Below are 23585 nucleotides of genomic sequence, written 5' to 3'. Positions count from 1 at the left end.
GATTTACCTCCTTGCAGCAAGCAACAAGAAGAAACAGCCCATTTCAGCTTCAGCACAGCCTAATTAGCACGAGTTGATTGGATCGGCAGCCCGACTCTCAGCTGTTTGGCCTCCCCTCTGCTGCTTGCTGCAGACAGGTAAATGGCTGGGAACAATTTTATTTTATTTTATTTTATTTTGTGCTACTCAAGCTGTGCTGAAAATAAAAATGAAAGTAAAGCAGCCTATTTTGCTGTAACGAGGCAAAATTGCTGGGAGGCAGAGGCAAATTTCTTTTTCTTGTTTTCCTCGCCAAAAAAGGTAGGTGCATCTTATGGTCCAGAGCATCTTATACTCCAAAAATTACAGTATATGCCGTTCGTCTCCCTGATAAGACAGTCGTCTTATCAGCAGGCTACAGGCAATCTTCTCCGCAGCGTAAGAAGACAGAAGGATGCGTTGAATTTGACACCGCCTATTCCCCTACGAAGCCTCTGCAACAGCACTTGCCCGCAAAACCCCCAGATTACAAGACTGGGGCTATTCGTCTTAGAAAAAGAGCCACATGCTGAGGTGCAGACGTGAAGGGGAGGATGCCGTTCTCCCCCTCAAAACAGCAGTCCTAATGGATCAGGACAGGCCAAAGAAAGTCTTTCCTCAAGAAATTAGCGTTAACGTGCAGAATCGGCTTCCGTGGGGACGAGGAGATGGCCACCGACCTCAATGGACTGAAAGGGGGGACGATGGAGGGGACTCTTTGTCATGAAGCTACGTGCTGCCTGGGGCGATGAGGGATAGATGCTTGAGCTGAAGGAGGCTTTCCTATCCTACGTCTTGGGCTTTCAACCGGTCCAATGGAAAGCAAAATCCGAGCAGGCTTTAACTGAGTAACAGTGTCAAGACTGCCGCTGGAGATTCGGAGGGCAAACGACCCCGGGTGGCCTGGCGGAAGAGGTGGTGGAGGACAGAGGCGGTCCCTCGGACTAGGGACGGGTGCGGGGAGGAGAATGGGACCGAGGGGCCGGTCCTTGGAAGGGGATGGCTGCAACCGGTAAGCGAATGGGGTTCCCGCGCTTTTGAATATTTCAATTTACGGAGAAGAAACAGCTACGGTATCTTATATAAGCCTTAAGCAGGTGATGGGTCCAGCTGAAAAATCTACATTGTCAAAAAGGTGTAAACTGCAAAATACAGGTATAATTTTATTTACAGTTTAAGATAGTATTAACAATTATAGGCAATCTGGCCTGACTATTATCACTGAAATATGAACGACTCCTTCTCTCAAAGTATATCCCCAAAGGACAGCTATCAGGGAGATATGACGGTACTGGTCTCTCCCTCGTGATCGCTTTAGAGGTGCGATGGGCCTCAGCCTTGAAAGATCCTGGATCCCGGGGTCTCCCCGGTTGCTGTGTCGCCGCTGGATACTCGTGGATTGGTGCGTGAAGGGCCACGTGTTCCTGGGATGACGTGGAGTACTTGTACTGCTTGCCACGGAATTCACAGGTATAGTTGCCTGTTTCTACAAAGTAAGAAAACAATTTTCAGAAGGAGAAAAGGTTTTCCCAAAAACCCTTGACCCAAACGTGGATCTCAATTCAGAGCATAGCAGGCTAGACGTTTCCCACGTGACCTCGTGAGATGAGTTCCAAGTTTTCTTGGCCGAGGGGGCCCTGGGCGCCCACCTTCATGGTAACTGTTTCCTCTGTTTTGCCCCAGCTCTCTTTCCTGGAGAGAGGCTGAAAAGACACGGCTGCTACAGAGGCTAGACTTCTTTTTGCGGAAGGAGCGTTTGGGAGTGGGCTGTATAAACCGTCGTGGACAGCAAAGGCCAAGTCGCGCTCTCATCAGCGCTTACGAGGGGTAGTTATCATCTCAGATCGTGATCAATTTCTAGTTTTAATATCGCTCCCCACCCTCAATTTCACCCTATTCCCGAAGAAAACATGGTAACGTACTTTTTTTTTATCCCAGAGGACAATACTTAGACAATATCTTCCCCTTTAATGAACAGCTCTTTGTGAATTCTAAAATTAAGTCATGAGACATGCAAGTGGAATGTTTTTCCTAGGTCTGAATATAATTATAAATTATAAATTATAAATTATAAATAACGTGCGCTTAATTCCTTCTCTTTGCAATAAAGTATTTACATCTAAATACTTTGGCCAAATTGGATTGTTTTAACCAGATGCTTATAAAAGTATGTAACGTGAAGCAAGAATAATTTTATAATTCCCCGACTTGACCGTGTTTCTTTCTTCTCTATGTCAAACGTGGAAGATTAATTTTTGGGTTTACTTAGGAGTGCTATTTGCAAGCGGGTGGCTTGTCTCCTGACGGATGGCCACGGTCCGAGTTCGAGCTGTTACTTTGCGTGCAAAAGGTCCGGGTTCACCCCTGCGTTTCCAGGGAAGGGCTGGGAAAAACCCCTCTGCTTGAACGGATGTTCAGAGCCCTGCAGCCGGTCGGTGCCGATAGTCGTGGGACAGATGGACCGACGAGCAGACCTGATACCGTTATTCTGCCTGCTACGCCTTGGAAAACCTAGCGGTTGCTATCGGTACTCCTTAAACAAACCCCGGTGAAAGATACATCCGAGGAAGATTTTCCGACTTGTCACCGGCCGTGCCCAGAGGAATGGAGTCCGGGTCCCGCACAGGCAAAGAATGTCCTCTTTCTGTTGGACTAGTGAGAGCTTCCTGCCTTTGCGAGAAACGCTCCATCCCTGGCTTGGGCCTGAAACCTCAGCTCTGAAACACTGAAAGCTAGTGAATGACTTAAGTTGCAAACTCCGTCGATCGTACTTGGACCGATCTTCTGAAAGGGCTCGGGCTCCTCTTCTTTCCCCTCCTCCTTGGCGATCGTTGCTTGGTCGTAGGGGTCTGCGAGAGGAGAGAAGGAGGAGAGAGCTGATCGGGGCGTGTGGAAACGCCTCCCTGGCTTGATCCCTTGGGCCCTGCTCTCATCCTTAGTCTTAAATAGACTAACATACATTTCACATGTGTATAGTATTTTTACGGATTATATTTTTCTTGATAATCTCCCTATTAAAGTGACTAATCATAAGATGCGTGTTTCCAATTCGGGATATAAAATTTGCACTTATTATTTCTTTTTAAAGTGTGACAACTTGATTGCGAAAAACGGCAGTCGTTCTTAACAAGAGTCAGAATACTTCTAAAAAGCAACACAACCGGCCTACCTCTACCGAGAGGCCCCGAGACTCTCCTATCCACCAAACAGGCACTCTTTCTCCCGACGGAGTGGATTAATCTCTGCCCACACCCACGGGTGCTTCAAACTGCAACACGGCAGGGCTTCCGGCTCCATTCCCCATCCATGGAGCGTTCGCCCGAAAGCTCCTCGGTCAAAGACTTCCTAAAATGTTAGAATCATTGAGCCAGGAGTTTCTATTGGCTGAAACTTTATTGTCAAAAGTGGTATGGTATTATGTCTCTAAACTAGCTGGGTATATGTAGATAAGCACACACACAAAACAACAACAACATTCTAATGGTTTCCCTTGGATTTTAATTTTTTGCATCACCCAATGGTGTCAACGGCCCTGCACAAAAGCTCCCCTCCCCAGCTTCTTTCCATAAAATGCAGGCCGGGGTTACCTGCGAAGAGCTCTAAGCGATAACTAAAGGTCCTGAGAACGGGGCTTGCCTGCCCCGTACCTCCTTTCCCTTCCCTTGGGAGGAGATGGGAAGCTCTAGTCCCGTGATGGTGAACCTGTGGCATGCGGAGCCATATTGGTGGGCATGCGAGTGTTGCCCTAGCTCAACTCCAGTGTGCATGCACATGCTGGCCAACGGATTCCGGTCCCACTGGAAGTCAGGAAACGAGACGAAACGAAACCCTAACCCTAAACCCTAAAACCTAAAACCTAAACCCTAAACCCTAAACCCTAACCCCTAAAGGATTGAACTGGAAAGGGAAACGACAGGAGAGAGGGGAAGGGAGAACAGAGGACAGGAGAGAACAAGAGAAAGAAGAAAGGGGAAAGGAGAGGAAGAAAAGGGAGGGGAAAGAGGAGTAGAGGAGTAGGGGGAAGGGAAGGGGAAGTAGGAAAGAGAAGGAGAGGAAGAACAAAGGAAGAACAAAGGAAGTAGGAGGAGAGGAAGGAAAAGAAGGGGAGAAGAAAATTTGGAATAAAGGTAAAGGGTAAAAGAGCAGCCCTGAAAACCTGCTATTCCCGCTTGGACCACTGGATGGCACTGTTTTCTCCAGGGTTGCGGAACTGGCACGGAACAATAACTTCAATACGTACAGATAACAATCTTAAACTGTCATCGAAAAGGTTTATTTCTTTTTATGGCTGCGATACCTGCTTGGACCACAGGAGGGCACAATTTTCTGCACCTTAGCGATAACTTTGAAGTCATGGGACGGAAAACTGTGCCCTCGTGTGGCCAAAACGGGTACTGCGGCTGCAAAAAGAAACCCTTTTCATGGGATTTTAAGGTTATTATCCTGTACCTTTATTATTAACGTCTTATTAATATTTATTAAAGCAACAGGAGGCCCCTTTGCTGCAACACAGGAACTGGAAAAGAAATATCGCTTCAAAAGCCTTAACCGGAGTTAAGAAGGCCTGTGATGGCCTATTAATATTATTAAAGTTTTAATAATAAAGAATAACAACCCTAAAACTCCATTTAAAAAGTTTCTTTCTTTTGGTTGCTGCGATCCCTGCTTGGACCGCACGATGGCTCTGTTTTCTGTCAACGTTAGCGTGGAGGCCGTTGTAGACCTTTTGCCCACAGGTTAAGGCTTTTGAAGCAAGATTCTTTCTTTTTGCCTGTTATGGAGCTCCTGGGCCTCCTGTTGCTCTATTAATATTAATAAGGCTTTTAATAATAAAGAGACAGAATAATAATCTTTAAATGCTATTAAAAAGGGTTTTTTTCTGCCTGCTATTCCTTCTTGGACCACAGGAGGGCACTGTTTTCTCCAGGGTTGCGGAACGGGCACAGAATAATAATAATAATAATAAATAATAATAATAATTTTATTTCTATACCGCCCTTCTCCCGAAGGACTCAGGGTGGTGTACAGCCAATTTAAAAACACAAGACACAACAATAATTAAAAATTAAAATAATTAAATAGATTTGGCCGATTTAAAACCCCAAAAATTAAAATACCCCAATTTAAAATTATTATATTGACAGCCCTGCCTGGCGGAAAACTCAAAACTCCAGCGAAAAGGTTACTTTCTTTTTGTGGCTGCGATACCTGCTTTGACCACAGGAGGGCACAATTTTCTGCATCTTAGCGATAACTTTGAAATCACGGGACGAAAAACTGTGCCCTCCTGTGGCCAAAACAGGTATCGCGGCCGCAAAAAAAAAGAAACCTTTTCGATGGCATTTTAAGATTCTTCTGTGCCGGCTCCGCAACCCTGGAGAAAACAGTGCCCTCCTGTGGTCCAAGAAGGAATAGCATAACAACCCTAAAACTCCATTTAAAAAGTTTCTTTCTTTTTGTGGCTGCGATACCTGCTTGGACCACAGGAGGGCACAATTTTCAGCACCTTAGCGATAACTTTGAACTCATCGGACGGAAAACTGTGCCCTCCTGTGGCCAAAACGGGTACTACGGCTGCAAAAAGAAACCCTTTTCATGGGATTTTAAGGTTATTATCCTATATCTTTATTGTTAACGTCTTATTAATATTTATTAAACCAACGGGAGGCCCGTTTGCTGCAACACAGGAACTGGAAAAGAAATCCCGCTTCAAAAGCCTTAACCGGAGTTGAGAAGGCCTGTGATGGCCTATTGATATTAGTAAAGTTTTAATAATAAAGAATAACAACCCTAAAACTCCATTTAAAAAGTTTTTCTTTTGGTTGCTGCGATCCCTGCTTGGACCCTTAGGAAGAACAAAGGAAGGAGGAGGAGAGAGAGGAAGGAAGAGAAGGGGAGAAGAAAGGTTAGAGTAAAGGTAAAGGTTTACCCAGAGCAGCCCTTAAAAAGTAAAAATGAAAGTTGAAAGGTCGTTTTTTACCAACGGCGATGGGGGTTGGACCGGAGGCGGAAGGAAAGTTGCGCTGACGCTGGGAAGGTCGCTCCGAAAAGCGCTGGTACAGAAAAAATCGGCGACCGTGCTTTTTCTGCCTGCTATTCCTTCTTGGACCACAGGAAGGCACTGTTTTCTCCAGGGTTGCGGAACGGGCACAGAAGAATCTTAAAACTCCATCGAAAAGGTTTCTTTCTTTTTGTGGCCGCGATACCTGCTTGGACCACAGGAGGGCACAATTTTCTGCACCTTAGGATAACTTTGAAGTCACGGGACGGAAAACTGTGCCCTCCTGTGGCCAAAACAGGTATCGCGGCCGCAAAAAGAAAGAAACCTTTTCGATGGCGTTTTAAGATTCTTCTGTGCCAGCTCCGCAACCCTGGACAAAACAGTGCCCTCCTGTGGTCCAAGTAGGAATAGCATAACAACCCTACAACTCAATTTAAAAAGTTTCTTTCTTTTGGTTGCTGCGATCCCTGCTTGGACCGCACGATGGCGCTGTTTTCTGTCAACGTTAGCGTGGAGGCCGTTGTAGACCTTTGGACCACAGGTTAAGGCTTTTGAAGCAAGATTCTTTCTTTTTGCCTGTTATGGAGCTCCTGGGCCTCCCGTTGTTCTATTAATATTAATAAGGCTTTTAATAATAAAGAGACAGAATAATAATCTTTAAATGCTATTAAAAAGGGTTTTTTTTTCTTTTTTTTTTCTGGCTGCTATTCCTTCTTGGACCACAGGAGGGCACTGTTTTCTCCAGGGTTGCGGAACGGGCACAGAAGAATCTTAAAACTCCATCGAAAAGGTTTCTTTCTTTTTGTGGCCGCGATACCTGCTTGGACCACAGGAGGGCACAATTTTCTGCACCTTAGCGATAACTTTGAAGTCACGGGACGGAAAACTGTGCCCTCGTGTGGCCAAAACAGGTATCGCAGCCGCAAAAAGAAACCCTTTTCATGGGATTTTAAGGTTATTATCCTGTATCTTTATGGTTAACGTCTTATTAATATTTATTAAAGCAACGGGAGGCCCGTTTGCTGCAACACAGGAACTGGAAAAGAAATCCCGCTTCAAAAGCCTTAACCGGAGTTAAGAAGGCCTGTGATGGCCCATTGATATTAATAAAGTTTTAATAATGAAGAATAACCCTAAAATTCCATTTAAAAAGTGGCTGCGATCCCTGCTTGGACCGCAGGATGGCGCTGTTTTTTGTCAATTTTACCGTGGAGGCCGTTGTAGACCTTTTGACCTCAGGTTAAGGCTTTGAAGCAGGATTCTTTCTTTTGTGCCTGTTATGGAGCTCCTGGGCCTCCTGTTGCTCTATTAATATTAATAAGGCTTTTAATAATAAAGAGACAGAATAATAATCTTTAAATGCTATTACAAAGGGGTTTTTTTTCTTTTTTTTTCTGGCTGCTATATCTGCTTGGGCCACAGGAGGGCGCTGTTTTCCGTCCCTTAGCAATAGTTATGAAGCTATCGAGATATTACTTTATCGTGATGGTAGGCTGTGTGGAGAGGGTCTCCTCTTTCAAATTCCTGGGACTCCATCTTAGTGAAGATCTCGCCTGGAAAAATAATATGCTCCGGGTAGTCGAGAAGGCTCAACGGAGACTCCGTTTCCTCAGGATCTTGCGGAAAAACAAGGTGGAACGACGACGGATGACCTCCTTCTACCGGTCTACGATAGAACACCGTAACTATTTAGTACTATAGACTTGCAGGGCCAGCGCAACGCTGCTGTAATATAATTTATTTTGTTTATTTATTATTGCGATTTATATGCCGCCTTTCTCCCGAGGGACTCAAGGCGGCTTACAAAATGACAATTTCAGATACAAATCACAACAAAATAAAATTAAAATCAACACCCCAATTAAAACGGTTTAAAATTATAATGGTGTACACCCAAACGGATCGGTTGAGTTGACGGAAGAGCCACGTCTTCGGCTCGCGATGGAAGGAAAGGAGGTCGGGGGCTGTCCTGAGCACGGTGGGCAATCCGTTCCAGAGGGTCCGGGCTCCCACAGAGAACGCTCTAATCCTGGGGGCCGTCAGCCGACATTGTTTGGCCGACGGCATCCTGGGGAGGCCCGCTGTGTGAGAGCGCACGGGAAGATGGGAGAGCGGCAGGAGATGGTCCTGCAAGTACCCCGGGCCTAAACCATAAAGGGCTTTATAGGTAAGCACCAGCACCTTGAAACGAATCCGGAACGCCACCGGCAGCCGGTGCGGCTCACGCAGGAGAGGTGTTACACTGGAGTATCGAGAAGCCCCCGTAATTATCACAGAATGCGCGGCTGCATTCTGGATTAGCTGGAGCCTCCGGACGCATCCCAAGGGCAGCCCCGTGTAGAGGGTGTTACAGTAGTCCAACCTAGAGGTAACGAGGGCGTGAGTGACCGTGGCGAGGGCATCCCGGTCTAGAAAAGGGCGCGACTGGCGCGCAAGACGCACCTGTGCGAAGGTCCCCTGGTTACGGCCGTCAGAGGATCATCCAAGGACAGCCGAGAATCCAGGAGGACCCCCAAGTTGCGGACCCTATCGGAGGGAGTAAGGGTCTCTCCCCCAATCGCTAAAGATGGAACGTCCAGATCCCGGGATGCCGGCATCCGCAGCCTCTCGGTCTTGGAAGGGTTGAGTCTGAGTCTGTTCCTCCCCATCCGAACCTGCACCGCTTCCGGGCAGTGGGACGTCACGGAAAGGGCATCCCTAGGGTGGTCGGGGGTGGAGATGTAAAGCTGGGTATCGTCAGCATATTGATACCTCACCCCAAAACCACGAATGATCTTACCCAGCGGTTTCATGTAGATGTTAAAGAGCAGAGGGGAGAGAACCGATCCCTGAGGCGCCCCACAAGTGAGGGGCCTCTGGGAGGATCCCTGGTCCCCCGCGCAAACAGCCTGCAAGCGACCAGAGAGGTAGGAGGAGAACCGCTGTAAAACAGTGCCTCCTATCCCTTATCCCCCTGAGCCGCTGCAGCAGGATACCGTGGTCGATGGTATCGAAAGCCGCTGAGAGGTCAAGGAGGACCAGGATGGAGGAACAACCCCCATCCCTGGCCCGCCAGAGATCATTTACTAGGGCGACCGATGCCGTTTCCGTGCTGTAACGTAACATAATGTTATGTTATGTTGTTATGCGTATATATGTATATAGGATTGTGTGTCTGTTAGTATGATCTATTTGGTTAGGGTTTTTTCTTTCTTTCGCTTATGAGTTGAGATGTATTTTGTGTTGGGGGGGGCTGCGCTAAGGGAGGCTCATCCGATCTCATTGTATGCATCCTTTGTGTTGACAATAAAGGTTTGAATTTGGAAGTAGAGGGATGACTAAGAAAGATGGACAGAAAGTCAGCCGTGATGGAACGGTCGTTTGTCGATGGCACTGAGGGTCGGCGACCGTGACGGACAGGAAGTCCGCCGTGCCGAAAAGGTCACTGTGCAAGGAAGTTGGACGGATGACTAAGGATGGACCGAAAGTTGGCCGTGGCAGGAAGGTCCTTTTCAAAGGCATTGGGGGAGGGTCGCGGTGAACAGACAGGAAGTCCGTCGTGTCGGGAATCTCTCTTGGAGATGATTGGAAAGGAAGAAGGCGGCGGCCATGTGAAGGCCAACGGAACCGGCTCGTTCCTTTCAGACGAGCGTAGAGTAGCGGTGCTTTTGCTGCCATTCTGCACTTTGGCCCTTCGCTTCTCGGTCTCCGCGAATTGTGGGCGAAAGCAAAGGCAGGCCGTTGTCAGCACACTGTCCTCCCCGTTTTGTTTTTCAAAACAAAACAATCTTCCGGCTATGCGGTTGCTTTTGGTCCCTCCACGGTGCCCGCGTCCATACTGTAAACGCACAGGGCGTCGGAGCGAGCGCCCTTTGCCCCTTCGGTATTGACAAACGGTATGAATACGGCAGCTATGACAAAAGGACTGCGAGGAGCCACAGTAGCGCTGATGGAAGAATCCCACCAAAGGGGTTTGACATGTGGTTTTGCCTACTGCGACACTGTGAGATACGTTGTTGTTGTTGTTGGTTGCGAAGTCGTGTCCGACCCATCGTGACCCCGTGGACAATGTTCCTCCAGGCCTTATAAGAAGTCGTAATTTTTTATAATGTAGACTAGCGTATAGCTTCGGCGGTGATAGGTATGTATAAAATATGCCGAGATCTGTAACAGGTGTGGTGTCTTATCTGTGTGTATTAAGATCCGCTAGCCTTTGCAAATACTTCTATAAAATTGTTTTGTATTCCAACAACTTTGGAGTTGAGATTTTACTCCTGACGGGATCCACCCCGAGACGGGATACGGGCTCCTCCGCTTGCTGGACAGCGCGGCAGTTGGGCTTCTCCCCGCCGGTGTTCAGAAAAGACATCAAGCTAGACGGTCAACTTTTTAAAAGGTTTTGTTTTTAAACAGACATTTGTACATTTCGTTACAAAACTGCAGTTACAATTTGATTTAAAATCACTTTTTGGTCAGCAAACATTGTGAAATCTGTATTTACATTGCTTTCTGTTAGTGATTCCCGATTTTTCTTTATTTATAACATTACACACTCAAATAAGACATGGCTTAAGATAAATATATTAGTAAATAAATATTCTGAGAACATCTTTCCATAAATGAAATGTGCTGCTATACATACAGAATAGAAACAAGTTGTTTTCTACCGTTAAAAACAATACAACTGGTAATGGAGAAGAGCCCTTTAACCATCTTACAAACCTTTACAGTACATTTTATACAAAACAGTTTAAGTGCTACAGATACCTCATTTTCTTAAAAAAAAACATTTGAAAATAGTGCCTCGCAAGCCCATCATAGTGGCGATAATTACTTTGATAAAAAGGCCTTTTAGAATAAAAACATATATTGTACTGACCGTTATAAAAATTTGTCATGAAGGGATGCCCAATCCTGCAGCAGGAAACTACTTTTTCTATAAAAGATAGAAAATGAACACACAAAGAATTTTGGGGATGTGGGCAGGGGGTCAGTTGGTTTTCATCGGCCGAAGGACATTGTGTCGAAGAAGCTCCGACTTCTGCCAATAGCGTACTTTGCTTTCAGGGATGCTTATCAACCAGGCGGTTAGGGCAAGGTTAGGGCTGGTCATCCAGTCATCCAGAAGGGCAGGGAGGTTCTCTGTACTCCTTTGAGTGTCATCTCTGCATCTGTGCAAAGATTTTGGAAGATTGGGGGGGAAAGGCGGCATGTCTACTTCAACAGCGAGGCCTGTGTTGCTGTATAGCTTTAGGTCTGGATAGAATTAACCATGCAGACACACACACACAAACCCCCCAAAAAGCACAGCTCTTGGTATAGGCTACCATACCGGGTATAGGATAAGAATTAACATGTAAGTCAGCCGGAAGGACTAGAAAATGCCAGCGTCCTTACTGAATATGCACCAATCCTAGTCAGCAATTCGGAGACTGCAGCCCACATACGTATACAGGAGGACTGCAATGCCACGAAACTGTGTCCCCAACGTTAAGCTGCAAAATGGCAGCATTGCGGTAATGTATTTATTTTCAGAAATGAAAAATGAAGAAAGAAATGGGGATTGGAAACATTTGGGAGGTGAATTGCTCTTATTTCTATCTTCAATCCCCAAAGCCTTAAAACAGGAATTGGAAGACTTTGCCTCCCCGGCCCATCGCCGCTCTTCACTGGATCCAGGAAGCCAGCTATGACTTGCAACCGTGTAAAAGCTTCTCCCCCAGGAATCTACAAAGACCAGGCACTGATCTTTGGGGGGGAGGGAGCTGCTTAAAAACTGTGTGGTGGTAGGGCCAAGGATAGGAGAAGGCACTAAAGTAGTAAGGGCTGGCTACTAAACCTGAGTGGGGGAGGGGGGAGACCATTAGGATTGACAAATACCAGCTGTGCCAGAAAAAGCTGGTTAGCATCTAGGAATCCCTCCACCCCCCCCCCGCCCCAGCTCCAGTTGCAAACCTAAGCAGGAACTGCACAAGGGAACACCAACTTAGAGCAAATTCTTGAGATGCAGGGCTCCGCCGGGTGAGTTAACACTCCATTCTCCAGCCAAGGGGGATTGGAAAACACATCTGAGAACCTCAGCTGAAGCAGCCAATTTTGATATAGTAACAAGGCAACTGGATGGATCTTAAGAATCTGGCCGTTTCAGACCTAGGCGCTCACTTCCGGAGATGCTGCTCAGAGATGGCGTCACCTGCTGGAAGGTATTTCATGCCCGTAACCATAAATGCTACATAAATGCAACCGCTACAATATTTTATGTAGGATTTGGGAGAAAACTTAAACCGGGCAGAAGCTTTAGGAAATACTTTGGAAAACACTTACGATAGAAGTGGAAGAGATGAAAACTACTGTCACAAAAGTGAATAACCAGAAAGGGAAGCAGAAATAAAAGTAAAACGTATTTTACATATTGGCGATGAGAAGAAAGATTTCTGAAGTAGTAAGAGCAACCTTAAGAAAGGTGGGGCAGGAGGGCTTCCTGCTTGAGGCTACCTACTCTTAACTGGCCTCCGCGTGATCAGAAGCCGCCAAGAGCAGGGCTGCCAAAAACGCACAATATCAACATGGTCACAAGTACGCACTGTTAGAATGAGAAGGAATTTCATCATGTCACTCTAGTACAATAAACTAATAATTAAGAAATCTTTTCATTATAAAATCCCCTTTCTCATAAACTGGGCAGAAAAAGAAAAGTTTAGTAAGTACCTTTGCTCATCCTGACTCGTTAACAAATTACACCCGAGAGGTGAGGGGTGGGTGGGTGAATCCAGGCACCATCTGTTTTAAACAAAAAAGCCCTCCACCCAACTCTCCAGCCAGGCACACAGAGGAACAGGAACAGCATCCCAGATGCCGAACGTGGCAACGGTCGTGGTCTCAGCCACGCAGGGGGCAGGAGGCCGTAGGGAACCACGTGGCTGTGGCTGCAGCAGCCAGAAGGACTGTTTCCATAGGAAACTATTAAGAAGGGGAAGGAAGCGGCAACTTGTACCCCGGGGGTGACTGGGAGGAACCTCTGCTGAAGATCTCGACCCAGAGCAGGCTGGCGAGTGGACTGGCGAGTGCAGTTGGGGGTGGGGGCTCGGGCAGAACCCACAGCGACCGCAGCATTGGGGCAGGCGGAAGGCACTGTTGCAACTAGGCCTCTGCTCGGGCCTATTCCCACCCATCGCAGTCAGGCTTAAGGAGAGCTCTGCATTCTCACACGGAAGGGGCGGGTGGCCTCCGCCCCTCGGACTCCGTTTATTTCTTTTCTAAGGCAGGCACTGAAGGAGGGCACCAGGCTGCATAACTTGGCCTCTTGTCCCCAGGCTACGGCAGGAAAGGATGCTGGGCTCTGCCAAGGATGCCCTGTACCGCAGGCAGGGGCACATAGCCCCGGTTTCTTGGGGCCACTCCTGTCGTGTGTGAACACAAGCAATAGAAGGCTTTGATGTCCAGCAGAAACACAGCTGCCTCAAGACCGTCCTTTTCTTATTAGTTCCCAGCCTGATACTGCCCTGGGGAACAGCAGCCTGAAAAAACGAAACTGTTCCTGAATCTTGTCCAAGCACCCCTGTCCTAGCCCCTTCGGGTCGGAGCTCAGATCTTGTGCCGGTCCAGCGAGCGACTGCTCTCCGGGGTCATCTCCGCTATGGCCGATACTGCTTTGAGGCTCAAGGGAGCCTGAATGTGGCCAAAATGAGCTTGGATTGGCCCCCTGCAGTACTCAGGAGGCATTTGGCCAGCTTGGCCGAACAAAGGCGCCACCCTTCCCTCCCTGGCTCACCCACCCCGCCTCCAGCCAAGATGGCGCTGCTAACTTACCCAAAGTTTGAGGGCCTTCTCCAGCGGCCATGGCCTCCAAACAACCTTGCGGAGGGCTGGAAAAGAACCCGCAGGACTCCTCCAGCGGGAAGCCCGCCATGGGCAGGTGTGACCCTTCTTGCCATATCTCTCCTTGCTCGCAAAATGCCTTCGTGGGCGCTCCCTGGGCCTTGCTGGGGGCTGCCGTTCCACACGGCCCCTCCCAAGGGCTGCTGCCACTGTGGCAATCTACCGGCAGGGCCAGCTCTGAGTCCCGGACTTCGGGAATGATGGCAACGCACTGGCCCGCCTCATGCAGGCCCGGATAGCAGGCTGGCAAGGGGTCCTCCGCACACACATACCGAACATTCACTGCACAGTCTTCCGTGTAACGGTCTGGCCAGATGGGGCCACTGCTGGCCACCCGCTGCTCTTCGTAGAAGCAACAGGGCAACCTTTCATGAGGGACCCCCTGTATCCTAACGCTGACCACGCCCTGACTTCTCCTTGTCTTGGGCTCCCGCAAAGAGCCACCCCCTGTCCAAAGTGGCATGCCCTGAAGCAGCGTGCTGCTGCTGCCACCGGCTGCCCTACTTGGCAATTCCCGTGGGGCAGCATGTACCTCCAAGCAGCAGCCACATGCTCGCTCACAAAGCTCCCTCCCAGTCTGACTGGTCTCTCCAGTGGTCTCGGGGGGCGCTCGGGGGCCTCCTCGCTCAGACAGGGTGCAGGCAAGTTCCTTCTGCTCCAGCGAAGAGCGGCTGCTGCTGCTGCTGCTGCTGCAATTCATTTCAAGGCTGCAGTCAGACAGTTGGTCCCCTGCTGCGGCAGCTGGCTCAGACTGGCTCTTGTCTGCCACCGGGTGCAGCGCAGAAGAACCTTCCAGAAGCATCACCTCCCCACGGAGGACCCTGCTTTTTTCCCCGCCCCGGCAGGGGCTTTTGCTGCGATAGATGTAGGGGTCGTAGTCACTGCTCAGTGAGCTGCGGAAGGTGGAGCAGCTCCCGTAAATCCCCTGGTTGCTGACCTCTGTGCAGTCCACCATGGAGTCACTGGAGGAGCAGTGGCACCGGGCTGAGCGGCCACTGCTGCTGCTGTCACTACCGGGGCCATCGGCCAGGTAGCCGCTGCAGACTGAACGGTGGCCATGGTAGCAGCCAAAGCCGGAAGCACTGCCGCTCTCTGGCTGGGCGGAAGGGGCGATGTGGACCGCAGGGGGGAAGAGCCTGTGGCTGCCGAAAGGCTGGAAGGCACGGGAGGGGCCCTTGGCAGCCACATGGAGAGGGAACTGACCGCTCTGTGGTGGCTCAGGGTAGCTAAGGCCTTGGAAATAGTAATGCTGAAACATAGTCTCGTACTGGGAGAAGCAATCCGGCTTGGAGAAAGGGTCCCCGCTGAACTTCGGCCTCTGGAAAGGGTGAGGCATTGGGCAGGACTTGCGCTCGACTGTGCCAGGGTGGGGCTCCAGGTGTAGAATGGGCGGGTAGCTCCGGAAGAAGGCTGGAGTCTCTCCATGCCGATCGACCGTCAAGACAGTGATGGGATTTCCGTGGGGGTCCATGCTGGTGTGCGTGGGGTAGGCAGTGACGTGACCCCCTCTGTGTGCTCGGCCAGTGAAGTGGACAGGCAGGATCACACGCTGCTGCTGCTGCTGCTGCTGCTGCTGCTGCTGCTGCCGGCTGTGTAACTGGTTGGCCATCTCCTCACACACCAGGCTGGAGTTTCCCTTCTTTTGCTCTGCATGTAAAAGAGGAGGAGGGGGGGGGGGGTTCAACTGAACTTGGAGAGAGTCAACTGCAGTTCCCCCGAGGCAAATACTGCCTGCCAGCCAGAAGAATCTACCCCCTGGCAGGGGGATGAGCCTTTGGCAGTTCTGAACATTGCCCTTTCCTTCAAGGACATGACCGAGGGAAGCTCCAGCAACTCACCAATGATGTTGTGACGGCAGTGGGGGCAGGTGTGATGCTGCAGAAGCCAAGGATCCACGCACTTCCTGTGGAACCGGTGGGTGCAGGGAATCACGCGCAGCTCCTGCAGAAGTAACATCACAGCTGAAAGGCTCCTGCCTGGTTTCCTCCCGCAGCTTGCTGTGAGCTTGCCAGGGAAGTGCTGGCCAAAACTACACTGCTTCGCTTGCCCAGGTGAGAGGAAGGTGCCCAAAGAGATGGGGGAATGGGCGAGGCCTCTCCTCATACCCAGGCAGCTCTGCTTGTGGCGATCCCTCACGTGAGTGAGTCTCACCCGATGGAGCCGGGGCACGAGCCACCTTACCTAACTGATCTTGCCCAAGCCATTCAGAAATTCAGAAAAAGCTAAAACCATTTGTACTGATGGGCCTCCTCTAGTGCCTCACCTCCCCATCCATGTACTTCTCCAGGCAAATGGCGCAGTCCGAGGTGGACCCACTGCTGAGAGTGTCCAGGGCACCGCAGCTGCCTTCGCAGGGCGTCTTCAGCTTGGACGTGAACTTCCGAGTCTCCATCTTTTCCAGCGCCTGCACAGCCAGCCTATTCATGGAGCTCTGCAACAGGAGACACCCTGGTGAGGCTGCCGATGGCCAGCGGCAGCGATTCTTAGCCTCAGGATCAGAGGGCAGCCAGGCCAGCCTGACTCAGGTGGCCAATTCTCGGTCGCATTCCAGCAAGGAAGAGAAAGGAGGCTATTCCTGGCTGGAATCGGCTAGTGAAGCGACAGCTTTTCCTAGTTGGTGCCCTGTAGACGTTTCAGGCTACAACTTCCATAACTCATTACATTTTCCAGGTTGCCTGGAGCTAATGGTCCAGCCCCAAATATTCAAGGCCATCCTGTAGGACTGCTGCTTAGGAGAGAATGTAACGCTGCCGCGAAACCTCCAGCTGAGATTTCAGGTGGCACCGAAGGGAGAAGGAGAGGCGGAGGAAAAAGAAAAGAAAAAGACCAGGTTGAAGAGGTCTGTCTGGCTCTTACCTGGCTGCGACGCTGCTTCAGCTTGATCTTGATGAGAAGAACCAGGCAAACCAGAGAGACCACCACAAAAAAGGCAAGGAAAATCCCCATGTCGAAGTATTCGGTGGGTTGCTTTAGAACCGAGGGTGGAGGAAGCAGCAGATAAAAAAGGCGGATTAGATTTCCTGCCTCAGATTTCTGAATTGGTTACCTGAAACTAGAGCTAGAACTATCTCGTGCCCAGAGATTGCTCAGCTAATCACCTCTCACAGCAAAGCTGGGTTCCCCAGATGTCAACGCTTCTCACAAACAACAAGTACAAAAACGCTATGGGTAAATGAGTCCTGGGCAGAAGCTCAACCTATAGGACTGCTGCAGCCCTAGACCAGAGTAGAAACGACCTTAGAGATGGTGCCGGACAACCCATCCAATGCCAGGCCAAAGAGATGTGCCTTCTGAAAGGGAATGAGGCATTCCAAAATCTTACTTCTAATTGGCTGAGCTCCTCCTCTGGGCGGAGGTTTGAAAACACATCTCCGTTTGTAGTTAGTCCTCCTCCATTTTAGCTGCTCTTTTCTCCATCAAAGACAGAGCAGGCGATTTGGTTGACCACCTTTTTGAATAGCCACCATCATAAGATTTGGTAAGTCCTCTGTTCACCCACCCGACCCTGTAGGTCCATTGACCCTCAAAATCTGGTAAAAATCAAACCTCCCTTGACCACTTCTGCTGGCTTTAGAGTGATCACAGCCTCCTTTGGGAATCAAGAGACGTTCTAACTCTTCCCTTTGCCACAGTGAGTGATTGTTGATCACTGTCTGGATTCTCTTTAGATTTTCTTAAAAGCACCATGATCTGACTAGTGCCTTAATGGCACTCGGGGAGAAAATACTCTTTGAAGAAACATTCCACTAGGCCGGAGGCCAGAAAGTCCAGGGGGACTCAGAGCCTATCAGAGGAGCTAGAACTGACAGCTGGAGGCCATCAAATGACCTATCGGAACCCCTCCCCCCAACAAATAGAGGAGGCTATGACCACAACCTGGATGTGGAAACTTAAAGGTAGTCTGGTCACTTAACCGGCCCTGCCCTGCCCTGAGGACTTACTGGTGGTGGACGGTGCTGGATTCTGGCCCGCGCCACTTTCTGTTTGTTAACAATGTTCATCAGCTTGACTGCATCTGCCCCTTTCACATAAACAACTGGTCTTTTCAGTGGGTCCTCCAAGCCCTGGTTTAGCTGCAAGAAAGAAGACACCATGAATGCCTTTGTCGTCCCCGTCCCCCCCCCCCCCCCGTCTTTCTGCTGGGCAGGAACTCAAAGGAGACCCAGTCTCTACCCTCACTCCCCATCCCCACCCAATCTGCAGAGCCTTTGGGACTGCCTGGCACTGCCTTTGGAGATAAGCCAAGAGCTGCAATTGGTATGAAAAACAAAACTGGACTCCTGAGAGGTCAGTGCCATCAGGGGTGATCCAAGTGGACCAGTGGACCAATTCAAACCACTCCTTATGGCCCAGCAGCAGGAAATCTCAGGCACAGGTGTCTGAACAGAGGTGCCTGGCCATGCAACCCTGCAGACATGGCTGACTGGCAGCTGCTCTCCCTCCTTCCGAAGTTCATGAGGATTTGGGTGGGGGGGACAGGGGGACAGACAACAGGTTTCCACTGGGTCAGCAACCATTTTATGGAGCCCCAATTCTACTGTACAGGCCAAAGCAAGCCCTTGTTATTTAGGGTTTTTTACTCAAGTGGACACCAACAAAAGGAGCCTGAGTGGAGCAGCAGACTAATGCTACTGTTAAAGGTAGTATTTAGCTTCCAGCTGCCTGCAATTATTGCGAGTTCAATTCTCACCAGGCTCAAGGTTGACTCAGCCTTCCATCCTTTCTAAGGTTAGTAAAATGAGGACCTGGTTTGTAGGGGCAATAAGCTGACTTTGTATAAAATATACAAAAGTATGAAGGCTATTGCTTAACGCCTTGTAAGCTGCCCTGCGTCTCCAGAGAAGGGCGGCATATAAATTAAAAAAAAAAAAATCTTTACCGAGTATTTTTTATTACTGCTTCTGATGGTTAAGGTGTTGATTTTCCTGTATCCGCTGCTAGATATACTGAAAGAACAATTTATACTGACCCATGCTCATACAGAGAGTGAGGCATGATGCATACCTGATCAATGGCATCTGGGTTTTCGGACACATCAAAAATGACAGCTGTGGCTCCTCTTTGAACTGCTCGCTTGGCCTATAAAGAAGAGGGAGATGGGGCCTAAGATCAGCTCCCTGTCTCAGTTTCCTCTCTCCTTCCTTCCTTCCCCCCTCCCCCCTCACAACATAAAGGCTAGGAGGGGGGAAGAAAAGGATTCAGTGGGAAGGGGGGCGCATCAGAAGTAATGAAATGCCCCCAAAAGCATAGACTCTTCACAGCTCCTTCCCCACCAGCACACACTCCCTGCAAACATTCTTTGCCTGTTACCACATATGGTCACTAGAATGCAACCTTGAGCCAAGGGAGCCTTCCTTGCTTTTTTCCTCTTCTGGTAATTTGGGAAGTGGGGGTGGCGACCAAGAGCCCCCCCAGGAAAAGAAGAGCCGTCTTACCTTGACCAGGAGAGTTCACGAGCAGGGCCATACACTGCGGACAAAGACGGCCAGCACATCGCTTGGAGACTAAAAGGCCTCCCATCCCACTTGGATCCTGAGCCAGATTCTAGCCTCCCCACCTCCAGCTCTGATCTGCAGTGAGTCTCATTCAATGCTGCAGACCCTAGCTGCCACCCGAGGCCCCTCTGAAGGCCACCCAGCATTTTGTCTGTTGCTGAAGAGGCCCAGCTTTTCGGCACTCTGCCTGCTTCAAAGGGTGCAGACGGTGGGAGGGGGAAAGTTCCAGAAAGTCCTTGGCGAGCCCTGTCCAATTCCGACTGCTTCTTGGCTTTCTCTGATCCTGCCCTCTAAGGGGGCAGCGCATGGACTTTCTTAGTGCCTGGTTCAGGAAGTGACACACAGGCAACAGTCTGGTGGGTGGGGCTCCGCTCCAGCATTCCCCGGCTCTCCGGTCTCCGGAGCTTAGCTGCAGCTTGGCCTGACCTTCCAGGTTTCCCTGGCAGGAGATCAAAGCGGCCAAGCCACAAACATACCAGAGCAGGAGGCAGCTTCCCCGCACCTCCTTCCCCTCGTTCCCCCCCCCCAAGAGGGAAAGAAGCTCCCCCTCCCCAAACAAGAAAATTCAAGCCATAAAGCAGAATAGCAGAACCACAGAGTTAGAAGGGAACTTGGAGGTCCTATGCCATTCCGGAAAAATAGCTGTCCAATCTCTTCTTAATCCTCTAAACCCTCCTTCTCTGCCTCTGTACCGAGGTCTCCCACAGCCCAAGATGTCCTCCGAAGAGTCTTCCTTGAAGCAAACCTTGCTGGTACTCTGAGGCATTTGGACCCCACTCCCTGAACCTCCCCTCCCCCAGTTCCTTGGCTAGATTAAGAGTATCTTGGGGCGGGGAGATTTAAATCAAGAGAAAAGGGGAACCCCACAAGTAAGACTGGGGTGCTCAAGAGCAGGTGTGCGGTGGTGGCTTAAATTATAGAAGCAGAGCTGTAAGTGGAACACCAGGAGGGATGCTGGGGGGGGGACTGCCCCCCTCCCGGTGGCAGATACCAAAGGCGATTCCCATGCAGCAGTTCCCGTGCTTGAGCGCTCGTCACTCAGTGCTGTGTCTATGGGGGGAAATAACTATTTCCTTTTTTCCAAGCCAAACACACCTGGGCTGCTCCCAAGGGAATTCTGTTAATGACTCTGTCTGACTAAATGTATTTTCTTTCGCTCCTGATCCATCGAAACTATGTGAGGTGGAACAGCTTCTGTTTCGGGAATGGAGTGGGTTGTGGGAGAGTCTTTGCTGGGGTGGCTAGCCAAAGGGCGCCACGTGCTCCTTTCCCTGCTGGGTCCCCTCTTTCCTGGTCAGCAAAGCATGAGGCCTCTGGCCCATTCCTCAGCTAGATGCAAAAGAGGAGGTTTCTTAAGGAAACAGCCACAGAGTAGAGCAAGGGCATCGATCCGGCTTTTACAGCAGCCGGCGTTCTTGAAGCTCCCAGGACAGGTCGAGGCAACCCAGATCTGACATTAGCATGTTGATTCACTGTGAAGAGGTCTTATTACAAAGCACAACTGGAGCCTTCTTTCCGCACAAGCACAGGCAGGGCCGCAACACAGAGGCCTCGGGGTAAGGATTAAAGGAGAACAAAAACAGAAAGCCTTTGCCTCTAATTAGGGGTCTTCCCTTGCCAAAGAGCCATTCCGCAGCAGGACAACTTAGATTCCAGCCATTGCTCGAGAACGACTCCCAGCAGGGCAGCCCCTTCCTCGGAGCCAACAAGGTCCAGCCTGCAGACCGAGCAGCAGCTCGGGCAAAGGCTACCTCAGAGGACCAGGCCCTTGTTTGGGGATGTGTTGGTCCAGTGTTCAACACTAGGAAGGAAACACCACTCGTTTTCTTACAGCCCTGTTTACAGACCCTGCAGCCTTAAAGCTCACCTCCTCCTGGGGGGGCTCAGGAGGCCACTATGAAAAATAGACCTCTGCATACAAAGAGGGCAGCGCATCCCTTCCCGACTGATAACGCCTCCTCCATCAAAGACCCACCTGGCAAATGCTCTGCCATTCATAGGCAACCGGACTGGCATCTCCCGATTTCCTTTCGGACAAACAAACCCCACCCCCCTTTGGTCAGGAGTCATGCTATCATCAACCCTGCCTCGAATCAGACCAGTGGTGAAATCCATATTTTTTTACTACCGGTTCTGTGGGCGTGGCTTGGTGGGCATGTTGCTTGATGGGCGTGGCAAGGGAAGGATACTGCAAAATCCCCATTCCCTCCCCATTCCTGGGGGAAGGATACTGCAAAATCTCTATTCCCACCCCATTCTTGGGCCAGCCAGAGATAGTATTTGCCGGTTCTCCAAACTGCTCAAAATTTCTCCTACTGGTTCTCCGAAATGCCCAAAATTTCCGCTACCGGTTATCCAGAACCTACTGGATTTTACCCAGCCCTGCTATCTCTGGCACCACTCTATCTGCAGCCCCAGCTGAAGGACGACATGCATAGCTTCTCTTTCCCGCCGCTGCCGCCCCCAAATTCTCCTCTCTCTTCCTTGGTTGGCACACCCCTGTCAAACCACTGACTGGGCTGCTTTCCAGATGTTTTTGAATTAACCTGCCTGGCTCCTGATCCGGTGGCAGCATTAAGACAACGGGAGCCGTGCTCCTCATCATGTGCACACGTTGTTCAAAGGAACAAGTTTACCAATATCTGAGGAAGCCCTACAGGAAAGGAAGGCTCCGACCCTGGCCTCCCCTCTGAAACACCAATTCAAACAGAAATGTTACTCTGCCCCCAACCGCATAAGCAGATTTGTATTTAAACAATTAACTAGACTTTGGAGAGGACTGGGGACTCTCTTCTCCTCAGCTGCTAATTTGCAATAATTAAAATTAGGTTCGGTAAGGAGTGGATGAAATTGCAGAAATATTGAATGTATACCGTCTTGCCTTGATTGCACCCACCCACCCATCAATTTCTTGTCAATGACATGCAGTTCGGGTCATCCTCAGGCAAGCAATGCGGCACCATCAGAAAGAAGACATTCGTTCTCTCTTGTTTGCTGAAATGTCTCAAAAGCCTCCCTTAGTAAAGCCGCATAATGTATGCCTAATTTGCCTAGCTGCATCTTTCCACCACTATGGCAAGAATACATGTTAGTCAATGGCTAACCTCCCACCAGACAAGATACTTTCCCAAAAATCTACTGAACTAACTACTTGCATTCCTCTGTTAAGCAGGAGGTTATTTTTGTGTCATGTTGCACATCTTTGTTAAATAAACTACAATGGTTGCTCGTTACTGCAACAAGACTAGCTCGCTGACTTTTGGGAAATAAATATTCTACCATTTTCCTATGAATCCTATTACACATTCTAGGACACCTAAACACTGGCAAATTTGCATGGGTTTTACAAGGCTGAAACTTGGCGTGTTGTGACTGGTGCAGAACTGAGTCTCTAGAAAAGCTGCGGGGTCAAAAAGAGTAGAAAGCTGTTCTGGAGCAAGTTGCAAACCATCACACCAGGTTTTTTCCCCCCAGCCAGGACCCTGCTGCAGGGAAAGTTCTCTGCCCTCCTTACCTTGCCCAGAACAGTGAGGCAGGGTTTGGGTTCCAGGTCAGGCTGCTCCAACTTCACAACTCCAACCCAGCCGTATTCATATAAGTCTTCTTCATCATTGTTGTTGCAGAGTCCCAATGGATGCATCTAAGAAAGGAGGAGAGCACTTCTGTGAAAATGTACCTCAAAATCCCACTGGCGGCTCTTTTCCTTCGTGACCTCACTGCTTTCCTGCCCCATATGAAGACTGAAAAACTTGTGCAAGATGTCTGTTTCCTTGTGGAACTCTTCATCAGAAGGGCCCCAATGGCCCCAATAGGGAGCAAGCGGGAATTATCCATGCTTCCACTCAGGAGTTTGTTGCAAAGACTCTATTTTGAAGCCCCCGCACAAAGTAAAAGGAAAATATAACAGAACGATTAATCAGTGGAACTGCTTGCCTCACAGAGCTGTGAATGCCCCATCGCTGGAGGTTTTCAAGAAAAGATTTGTTTGGGATGCAATAAGGTCCCCTGCTGCCTTGGGCAGAGGGTTGGGCTAGAAGGACTCTAAGGTCCCTTCCAGCCCTAGGAGTCTATGGTAAGTTCCCCCTCACAAAATCTAGGCACAAGCAAAACCTAGATTTTTTGTATTTCTTGAACGATTCTGACTTTGGGCATTCGGAGAAGGTGCATCCCAAACTATGTGCCTTGGGACAAAGTTGCAGGCAGAAGAAGAGCTG

At 49.6% G+C, this 23585-nt stretch overlaps 1 protein-coding gene across 3 annotated transcripts in view; it reads right to left on the bottom strand.

Annotated features, from left to right (window-relative positions):
• Positions 1–1169: 1169 nt before the first annotated feature.
• The window catches only part of ZNRF3 (zinc and ring finger 3), a 32018-nt gene continuing 9602 nt past the window's right edge, over positions 1170–23585 (bottom strand). For 2 of the 3 annotated variants that reach the window (XM_070950859.1, XM_070950858.1), the window contains exons 2-9: positions 22886–23011; positions 18881–18955; positions 17818–17949; positions 16733–16843; positions 16140–16307; positions 15715–15817; positions 13808–15523; positions 1170–1504 (exon numbers count right to left, since the gene is read on the bottom strand). In XM_070950859.1, coding sequence (XP_070806960.1) covers positions 1182–1504; positions 13808–15523; positions 15715–15817; positions 16140–16307; positions 16733–16843; positions 17818–17949; positions 18881–18955; positions 22886–23011 — 2754 coding nt within the window. In that variant the 3' untranslated portion in view covers positions 1170–1181. Of the gene's footprint in view, positions 1505–10358; positions 15524–15714; positions 15818–16139; positions 16308–16732; positions 16844–17817; positions 17950–18880; positions 18956–22885; positions 23012–23585 lie in introns of those variants that run through there. The other variant, XM_070950857.1, reaches the window with a different exon arrangement.

This window comes from Pituophis catenifer, unplaced genomic scaffold (assembly GCF_029215685.1).
Source record: "Pituophis catenifer annectens isolate HBS135680 unplaced genomic scaffold, rPitCat1.0.hap2 SCAF_10, whole genome shotgun sequence".
NCBI lineage: Eukaryota > Metazoa > Chordata > Lepidosauria > Squamata > Colubridae > Pituophis > Pituophis catenifer.
The sequence above is the reverse complement of the archived record's forward strand: the minus strand, read 5'-3'. Positions and strand labels throughout refer to the sequence as shown.